Source organism: Gastrolobium bilobum, unplaced genomic scaffold, assembly GCF_033153095.1.
Source record: "Gastrolobium bilobum isolate Gb01-03AN ecotype WA unplaced genomic scaffold, APGP_CSIRO_Gbil_v1 utg14646, whole genome shotgun sequence".
Taxonomy (NCBI): Eukaryota; Viridiplantae; Streptophyta; class Magnoliopsida; order Fabales; family Fabaceae; genus Gastrolobium; species Gastrolobium bilobum.
This window is the reverse complement of record NW_026896570.1, coordinates 211,804-233,143: the sequence shown is the minus strand read 5'-3', so window position 1 is coordinate 233,143 and position 21,340 is coordinate 211,804. Positions and strand designations below refer to the sequence as shown.

General features: G+C 33.8%; 1 protein-coding gene, 1 long non-coding RNA gene and 1 other non-coding gene across 3 annotated transcripts; 2 read left to right on the top strand and 1 right to left on the bottom strand.

The window, feature by feature from the left end:
* Positions 1–257: 257 nt before the first annotated feature.
* LOC133300641 (small nucleolar RNA R71) lies at positions 258–363 on the top strand. Its single transcript, XR_009750085.1, has one exon. It is a non-coding gene; the product is annotated as a small nucleolar RNA R71 (small nucleolar RNA).
* Positions 364–9,393: 9,030 nt separating this feature from the next.
* LOC133300636 (protein LSD1-like) lies at positions 9,394–18,871 on the top strand. The gene is made up of 7 exons (XM_061500212.1): positions 9,394–9,616; positions 9,870–9,983; positions 10,938–11,048; positions 13,231–13,343; positions 18,087–18,167; positions 18,267–18,326; positions 18,451–18,871. The coding sequence occupies exons 2-7, from the start codon at positions 9,872–9,874 to the stop codon at positions 18,490–18,492; spliced, it is 519 nt and encodes a 172-aa protein (XP_061356196.1). The 5' UTR covers positions 9,394–9,616; positions 9,870–9,871; the 3' UTR covers positions 18,493–18,871.
* Positions 18,872–20,089: 1,218 nt separating this feature from the next.
* LOC133300635 (uncharacterized) lies at positions 20,090–20,815 on the bottom strand. The gene is made up of 3 exons (XR_009750084.1): positions 20,747–20,815; positions 20,315–20,419; positions 20,090–20,183 (listed from the first exon to the last, which is right to left on the bottom strand). It is a non-coding gene; the product is annotated as an uncharacterized LOC133300635 (long non-coding RNA).
* Between the last annotated feature and the right edge of the window lie 525 nt (positions 20,816–21,340).

Here is a 21,340-nt window from a genome sequence, read left to right as displayed (position 1 = left end):
TTCTCACTAAATTGGACAGTGCATCAAACTTGGCTGAAAGAGCTGTTACAGGGTCTATCTCATGTAAACCAGCCACTCTCCTTGGCTGATTTCTCTCTTCAGGCCATTGGGCATAATTTTGAGTCATTTGTTCTAACAACTCATGGGCTTGGTTAAAGGACATAGTCATAAACATGCCATTAGCAGCAGAATCTGCCAAGGCCCTGTTTTGAGTATTTAGGCCATTGTACAGGGTTTGTAACACTGCCCAAGAGGGCAAACCATGATTTGGGCATTGCTTAAGAAGGTTCTTGTACCTCTCCCACACATCCACTAGTGTCTCTCCATCCCTCTGCATGAAGTTAGCAATATCACCTCTAGTTTGCACTATCTTATTAGAGGGGGAAAATTTCATAATGAATTTCTCAGCAAGGGTGTGCCAATTGGTTATAGAGTTGGATGGAAGGGAGTTCAACCATTCTTTGGCTTTGTCAGCCAGTGAATGAGGGAAGAGCTTCAATCTTAACACATCATCCGAGATGTTAGGATTCCTAAAAGTGTTGGCCACTTCTATGAAATTTCTAAGGTGCTTGTGTGGGTCTTCCATCAACAACCCATGAAACTGCCCCATGTTTTGAAGCATGGTGAACATCACCGGTTCTAATTTGAAGGGCACTCCATTCACAGGTTGGGCGATGCTTGGATCTAACTCATCCAACACAGGTATGATGAAGTCCATCATGGACCTATCATTATCATTTATGACAGGTGGTTCCCTTATCCTTGCAGGTCCTCCTACCCCATCATTCCCATTTACACTTCCTAAATCCTCCATTTCTTCAATTTCTAGAAGTGGAATTTGCCTATGTGCTTTCTGGGCTCTTCTCCTAACTCTAAATGTCCTCTCAGGTTCAGGGTCAATTGAATATATGAACGGGTGTGGAGTTGCACTCATGCACCCCTTTTAACTAAAACAGGTAAACCTGACTTAGCTAAAACACCTAGATTACTAACCAACTTTTATGCAGAACAAGCAAAAAATAAACACACAAGAACCTGCAAGCAGAAAAGTCCCAAGACAGTTCACAGCCTGACGGCTTTATAAGGCAGTAACAACTCACCCTCACACAAGGTGGAACTAATAATTAAAATAAAAATGAAACTAAAAAAAAATTAAATGACATACAATAAACAGAATATGAACAGAACAGATTTTAAACTACCAATATTCAAGATACTATAGAACTAATAACTAAACAAACTGAAACAGAATTCAAATGAGCTACACTAAAAATAGCAAACAGAAGCAGTTCAAGAATAGCAATCACACAGAAATCTGATCATATACGCTTCGATCCCCGGCAACGGCGCCAAAAACTTGTTGCCTTGCTAACAGTTGTGCAAGTAATGCGCGCAAGTATACGCGACAACAAGTAATATAGGGCTGTTATAAGTCCCAGTTATCGTTCCCACAAGGATCGTTGGCGTTTTGAAATAACTAAAATTTGTAATTGCTTAAAACTGAGTTACTATTTGAAAATAAAAGAAATAAAAATTGTAAGGTAAAAATAATCTAGAATGGATCTAAAATACTACTGTTCACTTTTCTTTTAAATTTTTTCTGAATTACTTTCCTAAGTTATAAAATAAGGAGTAAGAATGAAGCAAATTTAATGACAGATGTGACAAGAATTTTCTTTTCTTTTTTTGTATTTAAAATTGGAAACAGAACAGAGATTGAAATATGAAATAACAAAGGAAATTAGAAATCTGAGTTGATAAAGAAGTTTAAAAAGGTGGGTTGAGTTCTGGCTCTCCTTCCCCACAGTGCTTGAAAAATAATTTGATTAACAAAAAGCTCATCCTAAGATTCTCAGTTAACAGAACTGTATTGTTAATTTTAATCTCTTAAAAATTATTTTATCCCAAAGTATCCCACTTCCATATCTCTATGCCAAGTGAGATTAGGACTCTTGAGACTCAGGTCCAATATTACATGAGGACTCCTTCATTTCTGAAATGAGATCCCTTAGATGATTTCTCATCTAAGTCCATGTGTCTAATGCAGAATCCAGAGTTAGTTGTTTCTCAACAACTAACTCCTAACCAAACCTCTGACATTCGGCCAAAATGCAGATAATTTTAAACATTAGAAAAAGCATTAAACAACTGAGATATAAACATTAAAACCAGAAAACCAAACATTTAACAAGCACTGAGGTTTGGGTATCACCTAAACCCAACCTCTAAAAAGTTAGCCACTATCCATATGGATGAGGCTTACAAACAGTAACAGAGAACTACAGAAATCACAAAATAAAAATTCTAAAAACTAAAATTACAGCACTGGCCTAACAACCGGCAATCTCAGTGCTGTAAAGACATGCATCAAGTTCATCAAATGAACCAGAATCTCATTACAAAACAGAACTTAAAATAAAATAAAAATTGTTCAGAAAACAAAAACTAAGAAACGGTAAATCAGAACCAGAAGAGAGAAAGAGACCCATGACTCACTCCTATTTCCCTTTTTATAGGGCTCTTTGCACACTATCCTCTTTTTCTCCAGCTCAGCAATATGACGCGCTGCTTGTGCGCTGCAAATGAGTGGTCCCCACAGTGCTCCACTCCTCTGCTCTTACAAATCGGATGGAATTGTCGTTCCTTCAACCCGTACACTGACGTGCTCTCACAATCGCTCCAGCATCCACTAAGTAACGGATCTTTGTTTGGCTTTTTCTGAATCCAAAAATAGTGGCTAGGGTTTTCGTGATTTCTTCTTCTTCATGGACTGTGGGTATGGGTCAATTTGGACAGATGAACCGTGGACAAAGGATATTATGACCTTCTGGATCGATTTGGGGCAGGGATTAGGGATGGATGAAGTGGATTCTGATTGCACGATGTGGGTTCGCTAGGGTTTGCGTTTTCTTTTCTTTTCTTCACGTTTCTGCTACAGACTTCTCCTTCTTTCCTTTTTTTTTTTTTCTTTCTTCCTTTCCTTTTGGGCTTTAGTATTTTAAGTCCGGCCCATCACTTCCCTTTTTTTTTCTCATGCTGTCTTCTTTTCTTTCCTCTAATGGGTATTTCTGATGCAAAAGGAAAATGGGCCTGAAAAATGGAATGTTACAGCCCATTAACAATTGATCTACAAAAGATCCAACAACTCCATATTTTTTTGGGTATTTTACAGCAAAATAAATATTTTTTTTCTTCTTTTTCCAATTAAATCATATGCTATAAGTCTCCATTAAGAGACTTATCACCTCCCAACGTGGTAGATCACTGTAACATACGTGTTTGAACTTAAGTTCATCTTGCACACAAAATTGGGACTAGGGTTCAAATTTTTGGGCTTTGGGTTCGGATTTTGCCAACAAAAAAGAAATATATAAGTGCAACGACAATGATTTCACAAGATTAAGCCTTTAGAGAAGGTGGAATGAAATAGCCTCTTGATGAGTTGGTTTAGTGATTAGAAACAAGAGAGGTTTTGGTGTAAACAATGAGTATAAGTGAAATGAGACCAAGACATGTAGATATAGGGTTTCTGACTTTATTTAATCGATTAAGCACTCGTTGTATGTAGTACCCCGTTTAATTTTCATTATTTTCGTTTTTTCTTCAAATTGAACACCGTTGGGACCTTCAAATGCCTCCCATCGTGGTAGATCACTGTAACATACGTTTTTGAACTTAAGCTCATCTTGCACATGAAATTGGGACTAGGGTTCAAATTTTTGAAGTTTGGGTTTGGATTTTGCCAACAAAAAAGGAATATATAAGTGCAACGACAATGCTTTCACAAGATTAAGCCTTCAGAGATGGTAGAATGAAATAGCCTCTTGATGGGTTAGTTTAGAGATGAGAAACGAGAGAGACTTTGGTGTAAAAAATGAGTACAAGTGAAATAAGACCAAGACATATAGATATAGGGTTTCTGACGTTATTTAATCGATTAAGCACTGTGGCTTAATCGATTAAATCGTGGAATTTGTGTTTTTTGCTTTTTTTAACTGTTTAATCGATTAAACAGAGGCAGATGGGTGGAATGTTTTGGGAGAGGGGCAAAATGATTATTATTTAATTGATGAAGAGAAAAAGGGTCAAAAAGCCTATAAATGATCTTAATCCTATATATATAATTTCTCTTGAAATAAAGAGTGTTTTGACCAATAATTATTCCAGGAGCACAGAAAATAGTCTTGGAAAAGTTGCCTCCTTTAATAAGCGTGACAATGCTCAAATTAAATTAGTCATATTATTGATGAACTGTTGGAAGTATAAAAAATTAAAAAATAAAGTAAAGAGTGTTTTGATAATTTTATTTCTCTCTTGCAATATGATTTTTTTTAAAATATCTTGTATTTTTTTTTTCAAATTCCAAATTGACGTCGTCGTGGGAAATTACTTAATATCTTGCATTTATTAGGTAATTTTTATGGTAATACATTTAATTTAAAAGTTAATTTATTTAAGATCTATGGTAATCTTGTATTTCCAAAAAAAAAAAAAAAATCTATGGTAATTTTTTTTATGTCAGTTTGAATGGTTATTTTCTTCAAGAAATTTTTTTCCCAAAATAAAGATATTTTTATGTCTGTCTTTTATGAAGGTTTTGAAATAAATAAAAATTAATTTTTTTTCAAATTAAAATTTCTTCCTTTTAAAAAAAATCAAAATACTTTTTTTTTAATATTAACTCAAACACAACATAATTTAGACATTTTTAAACAAAAGTATTAAATAAAGTAATGTATAATCTATATAAAAAAGAGTAATGTGTAATTTTTCTTTTAAAGCCCATCCAAACCACCCTTGGCACTAACTTAACTCTTTAACGGTTAAACCACACACTTGTGGCTTGAAGAATAATTAATCAGCTATTGTGAACGAGAATAAGCATTAATATAATGTTTTAATCTATCTTGATTTTGTTACAATGTGCAAGTAAAGAAGAAATACCTTACAACGTGTGAGACGCTTAAATCTTGACATCAAGTATAAACTAGTTTACATGTAATTTGATTTGGAATGTTTCTAAAGTTTTGTGCTCCGTTATAGACCCTTCGCTTATCGTCTTTCCATTCCATTAAGCACGACTCTGGCAATAACACGTAGCTCTTAAATCCTAAACATGATCGATAATATTTTCTTTGTCCAAGAGCTATTTCAAAAAAAATTTTGTAAGAGGACTTCGCCTAGATGCTTGTTAAAGGTTGATCTTCACAAGGCTTATGATTCTATATACTGGAAGTTTCTTGAGTGGATGCTTAAAGTCGTGGATTTTCCCTCTCAGTTTTGCTCCTGGATCATGGAATGTGTCACTTCCACATCCTTTAGTGTGGTTGTGTTTGGCTCAATCCATAGCCACTTCAAAGGGCAGCGCGGTTTGAGACAAAGGGATCCTCTTTCTCCTTTTCTTTTTGTTCTCTGCTTGGAATATTTATCTCGAGATCTGAAGAGTAAATCTGACTTGAGACAAGGGTATTGTCAACTTTTGGAAGGGAGTTTTTTCTCTGCCAAGTTTAGCCCTTGACCGCATCAATGCCCATTGCAGAAATTTCTTATGGGGTAAATCTGACTTGGGCAAAAAGAAGCCTTTAATTTCAAAGAAGGAGGTCTAGGCCTTTTTTTGTCTTAAATCTTGGAATCAAGCTTTTCTTTCTCTCTTTCTTTGGGACCTCCATTCAAAGAAGGATTCCTTGTGGGTTCGTTGGTTGCACCACTATTATTTCAAAGGTGGCTCTGTTTGGGACTTCCACAGCAGTGGTACAGACTCGGTTCTCCTAAAAAATATTGCATCCATTTGTGATTTGATCATTAACAGAGAGGGCAATGTGGAAGATGCAAAACAAATGTTTCTTTCTTGGGTCCACAACAACCACCTCCTTGCTGGCAATGCCTATTATTACATCCGCACCATAAAGCCTTATGTACACTTGTTTCCTGTTGTGTGGAATGCAACTCTTGCCGCTAAAGTCTCATTCATCTTATGGCTTGCTACAATGATAAGGCTGAGTTTCTAAACAAAGGCTCCTTTTGTTATATTTGCAACATAGAGGTAGAGAGCATTGACCATCTTTTTTTCTCTTGCAGCATTACTCTTCACATATAAGGTAACATCTGTGACTGGCTTCCATTCAAAAGGAACACAATTTCGCTGCAAGGTACCATTAATAGCCTCATTCATGGACGAGAAATCTCTAGTCTTTTGGAAAAAAAACGTGTTGCTTGGCATTAGCCACCACTGTCTACTGCATATGGATGGCTAGGAATTTGCTACTTTTTGAGAATTCCCCTCTTTCTGTAAATGATGTAATTGACAAGATTAATTTTTTTTTTTTTTTTTTTGGAGTTACCAACCCTAATTACCTCTTTGAGGCGAGTTGGCTCCCTCCTGTATCTCCACGAGCTTCGACTCTTTGAGCCGGCTATGGGACTAATCTGGAGTGCGGGGAACAATGATGGCTAAAGGTTCAGCCCCTCCCCAAGAATGCATTCAGCGGGAATCGAACACATATTCAACCCCACTAACTCAGCGCCAAGTTACCAACTGAACTGCACCTATTGATGCATCTATTTTAGGCACATGCTCTTGGGTTAATATAAATTTACATTTTTTCTGAAAAAAGAAGAAGAACAGATTAACTTAACATGCAAACCAAATATTAAAAACACGTTATTTACTTTAGAAAAAAAATGTTATTTGACTTATTTTTTTTTAACACACTTTAGAAAATTTCATATGAATATCATTAAATAGAAAGTAACATGGTTATTTAATGAAGCTTACATAAATATCACCTAATAATAATGAGTATATTAAAAAAGTGTGTCAAAGAATGTTACTAACATTTTTTATACGCAAATTTTCTCATTTCAAGATTAAGGTAAACTTTTATAAAAAAAAAGTTAGGGTAAATTAGCGACCTAAGCAAGGATTTAAATCTTCTAATAACCCAAAAACAAGGATTAAAAATGATTCAAGCAATTATAATAAACGAAAGTTCGAATAAATAAGTTAAGCCTTGTTTGATTGGCTTGAGATTCATGCTTGTTCTTCAGCTAATAGTATAATTAATAGGTTAAAAAAAGGGATTTGCAATTAAAACACTTATCCTTATAGCTAATAATATAATTAATAGGTTAAAAAAAAAGGATTCGCAATTAAAACACTTATCCTTATTGGGATGCAAATTAATCCCGACTCAAGGAATCGACCTGGTCGGGGTACTAGGTCATTTGTCGAATCGGTTGACCCAGATATATATAAATATATAAATATGAACATATAAATTTAATTATATTCTCTATATTTAAAATGAGTTAAACAAGGTTCACTAAATAAGTTCAAAAATTACCCAATCACACTTTTACAAGTTCATGAAGTACAAATAAATAAAAAAGCACACTATTACTAGGTCAATTTGAATTGCAACTCAGAATCCAGATAAACATATCTCTCAATGACATTGAACTCATATTTTCAAATTCATCTATATTGAAATGACATATGTCACATTCTTTTAATTTATTGTTTCGCAAATTTTTTCAGTACTGGAAGCTGAGATTTGAGATCATTGTAGAAGAGTATACTAGGAAATTAAATTACAAAAAAAGAAGTTAAAAAGAGTTCTACTTTTTTTCTAACAAGATGAAACAATTTTGATTTTTTATTTATTTATAAAAATGCATAACCCGACCGGGTCACTGTTTTGTCCGGGTTTGGCCGGGTTTTGATCAGGTTCGATGCATGAGCGATACAATAATTGACCCGAACCGGTCTAATGATCGGTTCGCTGTTGCATGCATTTCTCCCATTTCCCCCTTTCTATTCTTTTTCTGTAAATTATATGTAAAAAATAAATTAAAAAATCTAGCATTTTTCATAATTAAACAGTAAAATAAAAGAGGAAAGTAAAATTAAATAGAGAGCGGTGTTTCTTATGCTCTAGAAAATAGTTTTATCTTTTATACACATAAAAGTATATGGAGCTGAGTGGCGGAGCTAGAAAAATTGTTAAACCAATGTCAAAAAATTTAGCTGATAATAAATACTAAATTTATCCCTTTCAGTTGTTACCAGTGTTGTGAAAACGTAGTGTCAAAACGTAAAAAACGAATCGTGTCTACGTTTTTATGACCAAAATTGAGTCAAAACAGTAGTTGAAATAGATTTTGAGCCGAAACGGTTCAAACGTAGAAACGGTTCAAACGTAGTGTCGAAACGTAATATGAATTATTTTTTTTGCATAGTTCAAATATATATAACACGTAATAATAAATAAATATATATATATATATATATTTAGTCATTAATTAGCTTAAATTTAATAATTTATATAATTAATACATTAAAATTATTCTATATAAATTAAAACAAAGATTAAAATTGACATTCTTATAAAATAAACATATTTGTGGATTTTGGTTTTATATATGTTGGATATATATTCTATTTTTAATACGTTAGTAAACTTTTACGTTTCGTTTACGTTTTGCGATTTTACGTTCTTGCTCACCCCTACCATTTTTATATAGACTCTACGTTTTAACAACATTGGTTGTCACAGTCTAGCTACGATTATTTAATTACGTTTAAAACATAACTAAATTTAAAAAATTAGCCTGTGGCACCCAATGGGTGCAGCTCAGTTGGTAACTTGGCGCTGAGTTAGTGGGGTTGGATATGTGTTTGATTCCCGCTGAATACATTCTTGGGGAGGGGGCTGAACCTTTAGCCATCACTGTTCCCCCGCACTCCGGATTAGTCCCATAGCCGGCTCAAAGAGTCGAAGCTCGTGGGGATACCGTAGGGAACCAACTCGTCTCAAAGAGATAATTAAGGTTGGGTAACTCCAAAAAAATTAGGTTGCGGCTCTTCACTGTCGCTGGTGGTGTTATATTTTTTTTCTATATATTCTTTTCATACGGTCATATGATCTTCATATTTTTATTTGTGCATCAGATAAAAGAAAGGGGAAAACGCTAGTAATTTTTTTTTTTGGAAATGTTTTTATTTTTGAAAATGAAAACACTTGTAATTTTAGAAATATAATTTTAGATCTAAGTTCTTATTTTCGTGAATTAATAATTATAATTTATTATGATTTATTAATTAATTAATAAATTTAACTTAATAAATTATAAGCATTGATTAAGAGAAATCAACAGATTCGATTCCCGCTGAATACATTCTTGGGGAGGGGGCTGAACCTTTAGCTATCACTGTTCCCCGCACTCCGGATTAGTCCCATAGTCGGCTCAAAGAGTCGAAGCTCGTGGGGATACCGGAGGGAGCCAACTCGTCTCAAAGAGATAATTAGGGTTGGGTAACTCCAAAAAAGAGAGAAATCAACAGATTTAAAATGACAAATTATAATTAGGTTAATTAATTAGATGCATAAAAAGTTGAAAATGGGGAAGAAGCTTCGTAATACGCGTATGGAACAACGTTGAACAAGTTGATGCTGTTGCTGCAAAACTTGAATTTGAAGACCAAATAAAAAATTGGTAGCAGAAATCGACGTCCCAATTTCTCATCGTAACGAACAATCGAAAACACCTCGAATCCTTTCGTTTTCTCCACTCAACCTTCTTGTTCGTTTTCTGAATCGATTTTATTGCACCACAGGTATTCTCATACCCTTCAGATTTTCACTCTTTTGGATTTCTTGGTTATTTGTGCCTAATGTCTTGCACGTTAAACACCATCAATTTTCTCTTATTTTCTATTACTTATTATTATTATTATTTTTGAAATTTCGTTTTTGTTCCATATTTCAATTATGTGCGTTACAAATGAAACTTGTATAAGATTAGGTTATATGGCACATAGATGGCTGTTGTTGTTAATTTTGGTTGAGTCTCATGGTGTAACTTTGCAGCTATGCGGAGCCAAATTGTGTGCAATGGGTGTAGGAGCATCTTGGTTTACCCTAGAGGAGCTACCAATGTTTGCTGTGCATTGTGCAACACGATTACCTCTGTTCCTCCTCCTGGTATGCCCCTTTGCTGTTTCTGTTATATTTCAAGAGTAAAGCTACTTTCTTGCTCCGTGCTTAGTGTGTTGAATTTCATTTGATTGTTCACTTGGATTAAGTAGTTATTTTCTAGTTTTCACAGTAATTTAAACCATCTTAGGCATGGAAATATTGGTTACTAACTGGATATGCATTGTGGAAGTTTAATATGGAAACAGAAATATATGACTTATTGACTTGCATTTAGGTTCTTTCACATTAACCAAGGTATGTTGGTTCTTCTATGATGAGAGAAAAAAAGAGTTACTTTTCCTTAAACTATTCATATTGGAAAAATATTTCCAGGTTTTATTCCAAGGGAAAAATTAACTCAATAATACCTTTGTTTTATACTGAATTGAACTTGAGTTCTATAAAATAATTCAATTCAATTGTTATCATAAGCTCTGGGGGTATCTTACACCATTTTAATTTTAATCTACAATTAAAGTATTATTAGGATACTACACGGGTTGATAATGTTCTAAAATATTGTTTGCTTGTCAGTAAAGTTCTAATGTAGTCCTATAAAAGGGATGTATCTCTATCATTTCTGTGTATTTCTTTTCTTTTATTCTGCTTTCTGATAATGTGTACAGAGAATGGAGGCTGGCTCGTTGATTTCAGCTTAAGCCCTCTATACACACTAACAGAAAGTTGTAGAAAAGAAAAGAAATACACCAATGATAGAGATAACCCCTGAGAAACAATGATCCCCTCCTTCCTCTCCTTAGCCCAACCTGAATATTCACCATTCCCCCATCCTCTCTCTCTCTCTTCTTATTCCTCGTTCTCCTAGAATAAACTTGTGATGTGGGCTCATCAGAGCATAGACTAGAAAGAAACTATGCAGCTGGATTAAATATCACATGTTGTAGGACTTCAACTGGATGCTTACATCTAAGAACTTTTAATTTCCTAATGCCACTGCAGGAATGGAAATGTCACAACTTTATTGTGGAGGCTGTAGGATATTGCTAATGTACACACGTGGAGCTACAAGTGTGAGATGTTCCTGCTGTCACACTGTAAACCTTGTACCAGGTACACTTTATTTCTCTGTCCCCAGTTATGTGCAGCATATTAGTTCAAAATGAATTTGGTTGTACAACATGTTGTTTTGCTATATAACTATTTACATTTCTTATTTGCAACTATGGTAATGTTTTGTTAGTATGTTTGATTATTGAATATGCATAATTCATTGATGGGGATCCCAAATCCTGGAATGGGGTTCAGTAGGGGAGGCGGCAAGGGGATCCTTTTCTCCTTTCCTCTTGTCCTCTTTGTCTTTACCCTTCCTGTGTACGTTCCAAGCCATATATTGATGTGTTTGTGATGCTCAAGAATGCAACCAGCTGTTTGTACATCATATTCAAACAAGTATTTGTAGACTGCTGGCAACGACCAAAACTGCTAATGGCTTAAATTGTTTGGTGAAGGATCATGAATGGTTTTTATATCTCCAACACACTCCTTTGTGCTAAAACCATTTGGGCTTGAAGCATGGATAATACATAGGCTCACTCTCTACCTTGTGCTGAAATTCAGTTTTATATAGAAAAAGGGAGTGACAAGGATTAAACTATTGATCACTTGGTCATAAAGACTCTAATAACATATTAACTTCTAACTTCCCTTAAAGCTTAAGTTGTTTTTGTTAAGGCTCATGAATGGTTTTTATATCTTTAACAACTACAAAAGTAAATACAATAAGCATCCATCAAACCTGATATCTAGGTAACAGCAAATGAACAAAATTAAATGCAAACCTTGTGATTAACTGATTTTCCATAGCTTTCTGTTAAATTCCCAACCATTTTAAGTTTATAACTTTGTTCTGACTATTCCCAAGGCAGAGCATTGTTCTGGTCATAATTCTTTACGTTAAATCACAAAAATCATTAATAAACTACCACAGCCACATACGTTATTAAATAAATAATTCTGGTCAACTGCCCTAGGAAGCACCTAATGCCAGATTTACCCTTGTTAGTGTCAATATTCTGAGTTAAACCCCCTCATTAGTTCTTAGAACCTAACCTGCAATAATAATAATAATAATAATAATATTTTATATTATTATTATTATTATTATTATCGTTTTTATTATTCTGGTGAAAGTTGCATATTTCCCAACTGAACCCTAATCTTTGGTAGTTTCTTCTTTTGGCCACTTGCAATGCTACTATTGACTCTGCAGTACTAGGAAAAGATTCAGATGGCAAGGCAAAATTAGTTTGAGCTGGCTTTGATACATAGCTGATGCTATCAACTATAAGTAAATTATGTAAATTGAGGTTAACTGTACTATCATCCACCTTTACGTTCTTCTTATATTTTTATTTCAACCAATACCAATCAATGACCCAAATCAGCTATTAGCATGTAAATACTTTGTAATTGGTTTACTTTATGTTTTACTGTACTTTGAGTCAGTGTAATCATTTACATCTAACAAACTCTGACAACAAACTAACTATATGAGAACTGATTAGGTGTTACACACTCTATGAAGAACGAATACACAGCAACTAACTAACAGTGTACAGTAATACATAAAGTAAACCAATTACAAAGCATTTATATGCTAATATCAGCTTAATGAAATGACTTGCTTTCTGCATGCAGACCGAAAGTGAAAACTTGTATTACCAAATCTAATATTGCAACCAGGAATTATAGTCATTGTAAGTACTTTTATGCATTGTAGTTGTTGGAAACATGTATTATTATGTCTAGGTTTAGTGCAAGTGTCTAGGTAGTTTAAGCCATTAAATCACTCTTTTGTTTTTTTCAAGCTAGTAATCAAGGAAAACAACCCAAACAAATCAGTAATTCGACGTAGGTCACAACCTGAAAAACCACAAAACAAGAGCAAAATCCAGATTCATTTGGATATGATTATAAGCCTGAAATCCAGATTACTGTTAATTTGATTCTGTATTTTATCCTTGATGACAGTTTGTTTTAGCGAATGCTGCCATTATAATCCACAAAGCTCTATAATCAGGGTATTATATCCATAAAATCCTGCTGCTTAAGCTACAGGATGTTGAATTGGGTGTTTATGAAGTGTCATTTAATTTGATTCAATTTTCTTCGTTTTATCTCTTTAAAATGATAATTTCCTTGTTTACTGTAATACTTGATGCTTATTAATCAATTATTTGCTTAAATTGTTAACTGACTTATTCTTTATGGGCTTAATGTCTGTGTCAAAAAGAATCTAATCAAGTCAGCCATATCCATTGTGTGAACTGCCGGACAACACTCATGTATCCTTATGGAGCTCCATCAGTCAAATGTGCAGTTTGTAACTATATTACTAATGTCAATGTAAGTATACATCAATATCATTGATATTGATTATTACATTCACTTTCTATTTTCACAAATGCTTCAGAAGTTATAAATTAAAATTTGATTGAGTTGTATGATCCGGGGTTCATTATACTGTAAATTTAAGTGGCTTTCTGCAGTCATGTTCACTTTATTGTTGCAATTATATGATTGGTTTCTTAACACTTTTTCTTTTGTACACTACTTTTTTGTCAATCAGAATCCATTTGTGATAAGTTTGTAGCTAGAAATTTTAGATTGATTGCATTTGAAAAATAGGAAATCAAATTGGTTCTTGTTCTATTTTGAAATTGTAGAACTTTTTTAAAGATCAGGAAATTGTGATTTGTAGGTCGCTTTTTGAAGTTTTAAAACTGATATATTCTCTCTATTATCTAAAACTGTCAAGCGAACCAAGATGCTCCGGTTATACTCGATCTCAGATTCAAAAACATCATAATTTAATGAAAAACCCCTCCCTTATATTCCTGCTTTGTGGAAGAAAGGAACACGTCTGAATGGGCAACATAGAAAAATTAGAAATCATCTCCACTTAGAAGTTTGTTTGGGAAGAGGGGGAGTAGTTACTCACTTTTTGTATGCTGCATAAAGGCATAGGATATTGTATATCTTGGATTTGGATCATTTCACATGAAGGGTGCATATTAGAGAGTAAATGTAAATGATAATCACTCATGAGAAAAATCGAAGGAGTGGGTTCTAACAAGTTTGTTTTCATGTGCTTGTATTTTTTCAATAAACTGTTGATCTTTTTAATCTATCAATGCTGCATTTTATTTTATAAATTTCACTGTACAATTTAGTGGATCTTGATACTTACGTCTTTAAGTTATAATTCTACTTGGTGTTTTGATATTGTTAGAATATTTAGAGGACATCTTGAATATCATGATTATATCTTACAAGTTTAGAATATCTTAGATTCTTAGATGATAGATATCCTAGGATTGGTTTCCGTATTCCCTTATATTTCATGATTTGGTTTTTTCTTAATTAATTATGATTAGAAGTCTACTATTAGTATAAATGCGGGTTATTACTTTTTTTGTAACACATCCTTCATATCAAATTAATATCAATTTGATATTAGATTTGTCTAAGTCACTTTGTTTCTTTTTGTCCAAGTTACTTTTTATTTTGTCCAAATTTCTTCTCTTTTTGTCTAACTACTTCGACAGGGTACAAATATCTAAATTTCATATTTTTAGATACTTTTTCAGACCTATTGCCGATACTAATACTAAGTAGTAGCCAAAAATTTGTATCCATTTTTCATGATATTATGCATGGATTGCAAATAAATGAATTCTTAGTTGTAGAATATTATTCTCGTCAGACTACCGCGCGCTTTACGCAATCGATCGGATCATATAGATATCCCTTCAACACAACATAGGCCATCGAAAAGATCTCGAAAACCCACCAAAGTACGAAAGCCGGAGATTCCTAGTTGCATTACTTATAGCTTCATTGTTCGTAGACAAAGCTGATTCGGAATTCTTTTTCATTCCAAGGATTGAATACCACTTGTAAATAATCTGAGGAACATGACAGGTATAGGAACTACTAAAGGTACTAAAGAAACCAAAACAACAACTACTAATTCATCAGCTAATATATTTCCGAAAAGTCTCTTTTCTTCCTTCCTTACCTAAATCTATGTAATGTCAACATGATATTAGAGAGGTACCATTCTCCTCAACATATCCCGTCACATCCCAAGTTCCCTAAAATCTGGACCTCTTATTTGCTTACTTATTTTCTTCCTTCAGATTAGTTCTCTCTTGTCATGTTTTCCTTTTGGCACCCTCTACTTCTGCTCCACGCCATTGTTAGTGTTGTTGCTCTCTTAATCGGTGGACTTTTCTTGTTGCCAGTCCGTCCGACCATTGTGTTATCATTCTAGCAGCCTCCTCTCCACCGTCTACTGCCATGCAACAAATTTTCCTGTGAGCTTTCCAGCTGACAACCACACCACCAGATTCTCCTCCAAATTGGTCCATTCCTAGTGGATTCAGGCCAAACCAAGCTCATCTTGCCATCCGATGACTTTGCTGGGACTTACTTTTTACCAATGAGTCATACAATGATGAATTAGTGATGAGTTGACTATGATTCATATCAGCCTCCTATTGTGAATTTAACGAGGCCTTAAAGCATGTTGTATAGCAGGAGGCAGCAAAGGCACAAGACCAGAACTCGGGATCAGTCTCGGCAATGCAGAGAAATCCAACAAGTCAGGAGCAATGTTGTTAAAACATAGTCTGTAAACGAAAAGTAAGAGTTTACTACGTACAAAAAAATATATATATATATCCAACATATATAAAACCAAAACACACCAATACATAAGTCATCACAAATTTAAGTCCAAACACTAAAAGAAATAAAAATTAAGTTCAAACTCAGTCATCATTATACATATTAAAATCAAAACACCAAGGTAATAAAATTATAAAAGATTGAAACACTTTATTTTAAAAAAAGGCTTATGTTTAATTCAGGTTGCTTCCATTACCTTTATAAGCAATATATAAATATAAATATCTTTATAAAATTCTTGGTTGAACAACTTTTTTTTCTTTTTCAATTTTTGGTGGTTCTACAACTTTGCATAACCAAACATTACGGGTATTTTCGTCCATTAAAAATATTTCCTCTCACAAAACATAAAGATAATAGGATAAAAACATTGCTTTGGCGTGAAGTGAAGGAAGAGAGAGAGAATAACAAGAAAAAGAAAAAGGTCAATGGTAATGCTGAGGGAGGAACAGTTTGTTTTAAAGTCACTCTCTTTGCAAACTCCGAGGAATTTTCATATCATCATCTGCGGTATTTTCTATTTCAGTTTCAGTTTCTTTAACGTTTAATCTCTTACTACTTCACACAGAGCTAGAGAGAGATACATGTTTTTCTGTTTGTGTCAGCTAGTGCTTCTCCTTCGTCATTTTCTCTCTCTTTCTCTGCTATTAGTTTCTGGGAAAATGCTGGTTCGGAGGAAAGTGTTGAGTTGGAGAAGAGTGGCCAAATCCCTCCAAGCTTTGATAGCTCATGCCTTGCTTTTCTCCGTCACTCTTTTGCTTGCTCTCAAGGTTGACCATATAGTCCATTGCTTTTTTTTACTTCCACTTGCTTTTCATCTGCCATTTTCACCAATACGGACCGCGATTTTCTCTCACTTCAAAAGCTGATTTTTTTTCATTGAAAAAAAATACTAAGTTGACTCGGTAAACTCGTCATTTCAACCAATTCAACTCATTTTCCGTTTCTACCACTGTTTCAACACATTTTTTTGACCTAGAAACGTAAAAACGTCCGCTTCTACCTAGTTGACACTACGTTTTAATACCAATGGTCAGGAGATGAGTTTGTTACAGAGGAGTTGGATAATAATCAGGATGGGCCGATGGGGCTAAGTAGTTTGTTATTATTTGATACTAGGATAAGATAATGATTTAGTTTCTTATTAATAATTTAGTTATTATTATTAGATAGTTTATTTGCTATTACTAGGTAGTTAGTCATCAGGTAGTTTAGTGATAAATAGGTAGGCTGGGGAGAGGCACGGGTTTTTTCATGAATTGAGTGACAGGTGAGGAGAGTGATTCTACCGGGGAACCCTCTGGGTAGTTTAGTGTTGCTTTCTGTTCTAAATTTCCTTTTGAAGCGAGTCTCCACATTGATAATAAAGTCAGTTATTTCTTTTGGTACTATTGGAATCATATCGATTGTGATTTCCCGTTTCACTGATGAGTTATGCCAAGGATGAATGCCCCACTTCTTTCAAACACAAGGTTGAATTGGGAGAGTGAGGACCTTTTCACTTCCATTTGTTTTTTTTTTTTTTTTTGTCCTGGGAAAAATGCAAAAAAAACCCAGAACACCTCATTTTGAAGTAGCTTCCATGAACTTTCAAATTGAGAAAAAGTTCATGATGGCTTCTTCAAAATGAGATGAAGTTCAGGAAGTGTCTAATATTTTTTCCTTTTTAAAAAAAATAAAATAGAGTAGAGTTAGAAACCTTTACTTTCTTTCCCCTTCCATTTATTCTTACTTCTATCAATCCAAAGATAAGCTAGGGGGCTGTTTACTGAATTTGGTGCTCGAGAATGTTGTAGAGCTCAAACATAAGACACAGAAACTTTTGGAAGCTGTTATTAAATATGAACCTTAAGTGATTTGATTAAATACTTGAAATTGTTGGGTAGCTTCTGCAGTTATTAGTATTATCTCCACCTTGTAGAAACTGGATATATAGAAAAGGAAGATGTGATAAATGGGAAAGAACTAAAAGATTTATTACAGGTTGGGGCATGTTTCATGTAGGTACTTACTTAAATGGTATGATCTGTATTCTTTTAATAGGAAAAGCTTTCATATATACGTAACTTTGAAGACATTTAGGCTTTTGGTATTTTTCTAGTTATCACTGCCCATAATATATAAGCTTGGCCATTCAAGTAGGTTATTCTCATGAACATTATCGGGGACGGGATCCAACCTAAAAGATTGGAGCCTATAAAGGGCTACAACCCACTTTTATGCCCTAGGGGCTTGCATCTGATCCAAAATCAGGCACAACTCCAGATTTCTCTGTGCCTATTACTTGTTACATGACATGAAATCTTGGAAATATGATTAGAATCTTTTGTATTCTTTGTTTAGCTGATTTTTTTCTACCTTTTCACGGCTTCTGTTTCTCCTTCATGCCTTTTATAGATGACCAATGGAAGGCTTCCCATTCCTGGATCAAGACCTAATGGAACAACCAACTCTGGAACAGTATCTTCTGCTTCAACAGTATGCTTTTCACTTTTTCTTTTGATGATTATTCATAATACGTATTGATGGTTTCCTGTTCTGATATCTAATGAATATATATTTGATTCTATGTCCCAGTCTCAGGGCCTAACTGTCGTAGTAGAAAATCCTATGTCTGTTGATTCAAGTGGGAAATTGGTAATTACTATTTCTTTTCTTTTTTGGTTAGCTTTGGATATATATATTTTCTACTGCATTTCACTAATTCTTCCGTGATTTTGTGCTAAGCAAGATTTACTTATAAGAATTTGAAATGTCACAGGTGAGCAATGTTGTTGTGGGCGTTACAACAGATAAGAAGTGATACTCATCACATTATAATATTTTTTGTTAAAAGGAACATTACTTGACCCATTATCAGTTGCTGGTGCTTGAAAATATTGTTCGTGTATGTGATGTTGCGGCCTGCAATGGTTAAATTGAAGTCAAGAACTGTCTTTCCCATACAAGATTTGACTGGTTTCATGAATGTATATGTATACGAGGAGGACAAGTGAAAAGGGCACAAAACTTGTCATTTATGTGATTGCCATAGTTCACTTTTTGCTGCGTTTTTATCTATGGTCAAATTAATAGGTTCTTTCATGTTATATCTCGAATTACAAGTATTAGAGGTGTATTTTTTTTGGTGACCTGATAAGCATGATCTGTTCGAATGATGTGTTGATATTTGATAATGATTTTCTTATGCAAGCATAGTTGATAAAGTCACTGATTGGATATAGTTCTTTATTTGTCATAATAGGGATAATCAAAAGCTTATATCATCCGAAGAATTAATGTTAACTATTTGTAGGTATTTCAAGTGGTGCTGAAATCAGGTATCAATCTGTTGGTTCTTTTTGTATATACTAATGAAAAATAGTCAATACTGAAATGAACCAGTATTAAATAAACCCAGTAGAGTTCGATGTTAAGGTAGCTGCTGAACAGGTTTGTTCTGCAAGATTGGGAAAGGAAAACTTTGGATATCTTAACATTCATGGCTTTTTATTTTTGTTAGGGTGTAAGTTTTATATGCTAAAGCATCCATTGAGATGTCATAATCTAATTTAGTTATGCTTAATCCGTTACAAGTAATGTGTCTTCTTCACAAAAATGCTTTAAACAATTTTAAACGAGGGCCTTATAAATGTCATTTCAATACCCAACAATTATAGACGATTAGTTATTATTGGCGTGTTGCAATTTCCGTCCTATGATGACTATGTACCTTGCTCTCTATCTAGACTCAAAGGAGCAATGAGCACGTGCATCCTATTCTCCCCCTGCAGCCAAACCAGGAAGCACGTAGATTAGTCTCCAACCAAAATAAAGAACATGAAATTGTCTAACCCCAATTTCAAATTTTTACCTTTATCAGCTAGCCCTTTCGGTGTAAATAGGTAAATTGGTCAAATGTCTTACTAGGAGTTACAACTCAACCTACGTCAGCTCTTGGTTACTACTATATTCAATAAATTATAGTAGGTAAAAAGGTTTATTTAAAAAATATGTCATAGGTCTACATTTTAAAGGACTGGCCTATAGGTTATATATTATTAGTTAAATTAAATTATTATTTCAATAATTTTAAATAATAAAACATCATTTTAATTATTTTTTTAAAATTCTTAATAGATTTTCTCAAGATTGAATAGACTTAGCCAGTTTGACATTTAAAAAAAAAAAGCGCTTAAAAAATAAAATTAAAAGTTCATTGATAATTGTATAAAGTTATTTTTAAGGTTTTGAAAAAAAAGAGATGAAATGATTTATTATTATGGTAAATTATTAGGGTAAATAAAATTTATAAATAAAAGTTAACCTTTTTAAACACATCTAATTTAGTTATGCAAGACTTTGACCTTTCCACAGCTTAGCTTCATCAAATGGAACTGGACATGCAGATTGAAGCTTGGGGTTGTAAAGTAGTTGTTTTATCAAGGATTGTGTCTTAAGGTCCTCGTTAGGATTACCAGTATCGTACTCAGCCTGTTCCAGATAATCTGAAGCCTAAAGTGGGATTCAGTTGTAGATTGCATCAAGAATGTTATTAACTAGAATTTCTAAAAGAAGAAATATCAAGATTGATCCATACATGGATGTACTGTTTATGAATTTAAACCAGGACATTTTGTACTCACTTTGGTTACTGCTCGCAAGACAAAGAGAAAAGTGAAATACAAATTTGTGACACGATCGGGGTGTTTTAGGACTCGATCATACATCAAACTAAGATTTTTGCCCCACTGGAATAATCAAAGAGAAAGAAAGAAGTTAGATATTTAAATAGATATTTCTTATTAGAGTAACACACATAGATGTTGCAAAAAAATGTAGTTGGCTTCAAGATTAGCCTACATCCACATTATTTGTGCATAAAAAATACTAACTTCATTCTACAAGGTTCATTATACCGAACATTAAAACTTTTAGGCTGTAAAACGAAAAACAAAACTGCAATCTACCTACATGCTCAAATATGCAATAAACTGTATTAATTCCTTGAAAGCAATGCAAATGTTTCTTTCAAACAGAAAATTAGCTACCAATGAAAAGAGGAACATGAGATTTACCAAATTTGTAGCTTCATCAAGTAGATAATCAGCAGCTATATGAATTGATATGGAGGAGTGAAGACCTGATATCAATTTATACAAAATCTTTTTCTCCTAGCATAACTCTTGAGATGGATCTACAGAAGACAAACTTTTTCTGATTATAAAGGATGCACACCAAGATAGCTTAGAGGCTTCACATAACGCTCCCAGCATCAATAACCCATAGGTAGCGTACAAAATAGTTCCTCTTTTATGATCAGTTTAAACATATCTTTCACTTAAGAAATGAATGATAGGAACATGATTAACATCCATTCCTCGGATTACAAAAAGAGACATTTGGTGATTAAAAAATGCAACAATTAAAAGGAAGCATTTACTCCAGTACAGAAAGATAGAAAGTAATATTTCACATTCAAAGCTATCAGTCTTTCAAAGTTTCGTTACAGGAAAGCTATCATTAAACCATCTGAAATTCCGAGCCTTTTCAAATTACTAAAGAAGTTTAACTGTTCACCAGATTTAAGTATAACTCATTCGAGCTATAGGAGCAGCAGTCTGACTAAATTCTTTTTATTTTATTTTTTGTGGGGTCTGTGTGTTTTTGAA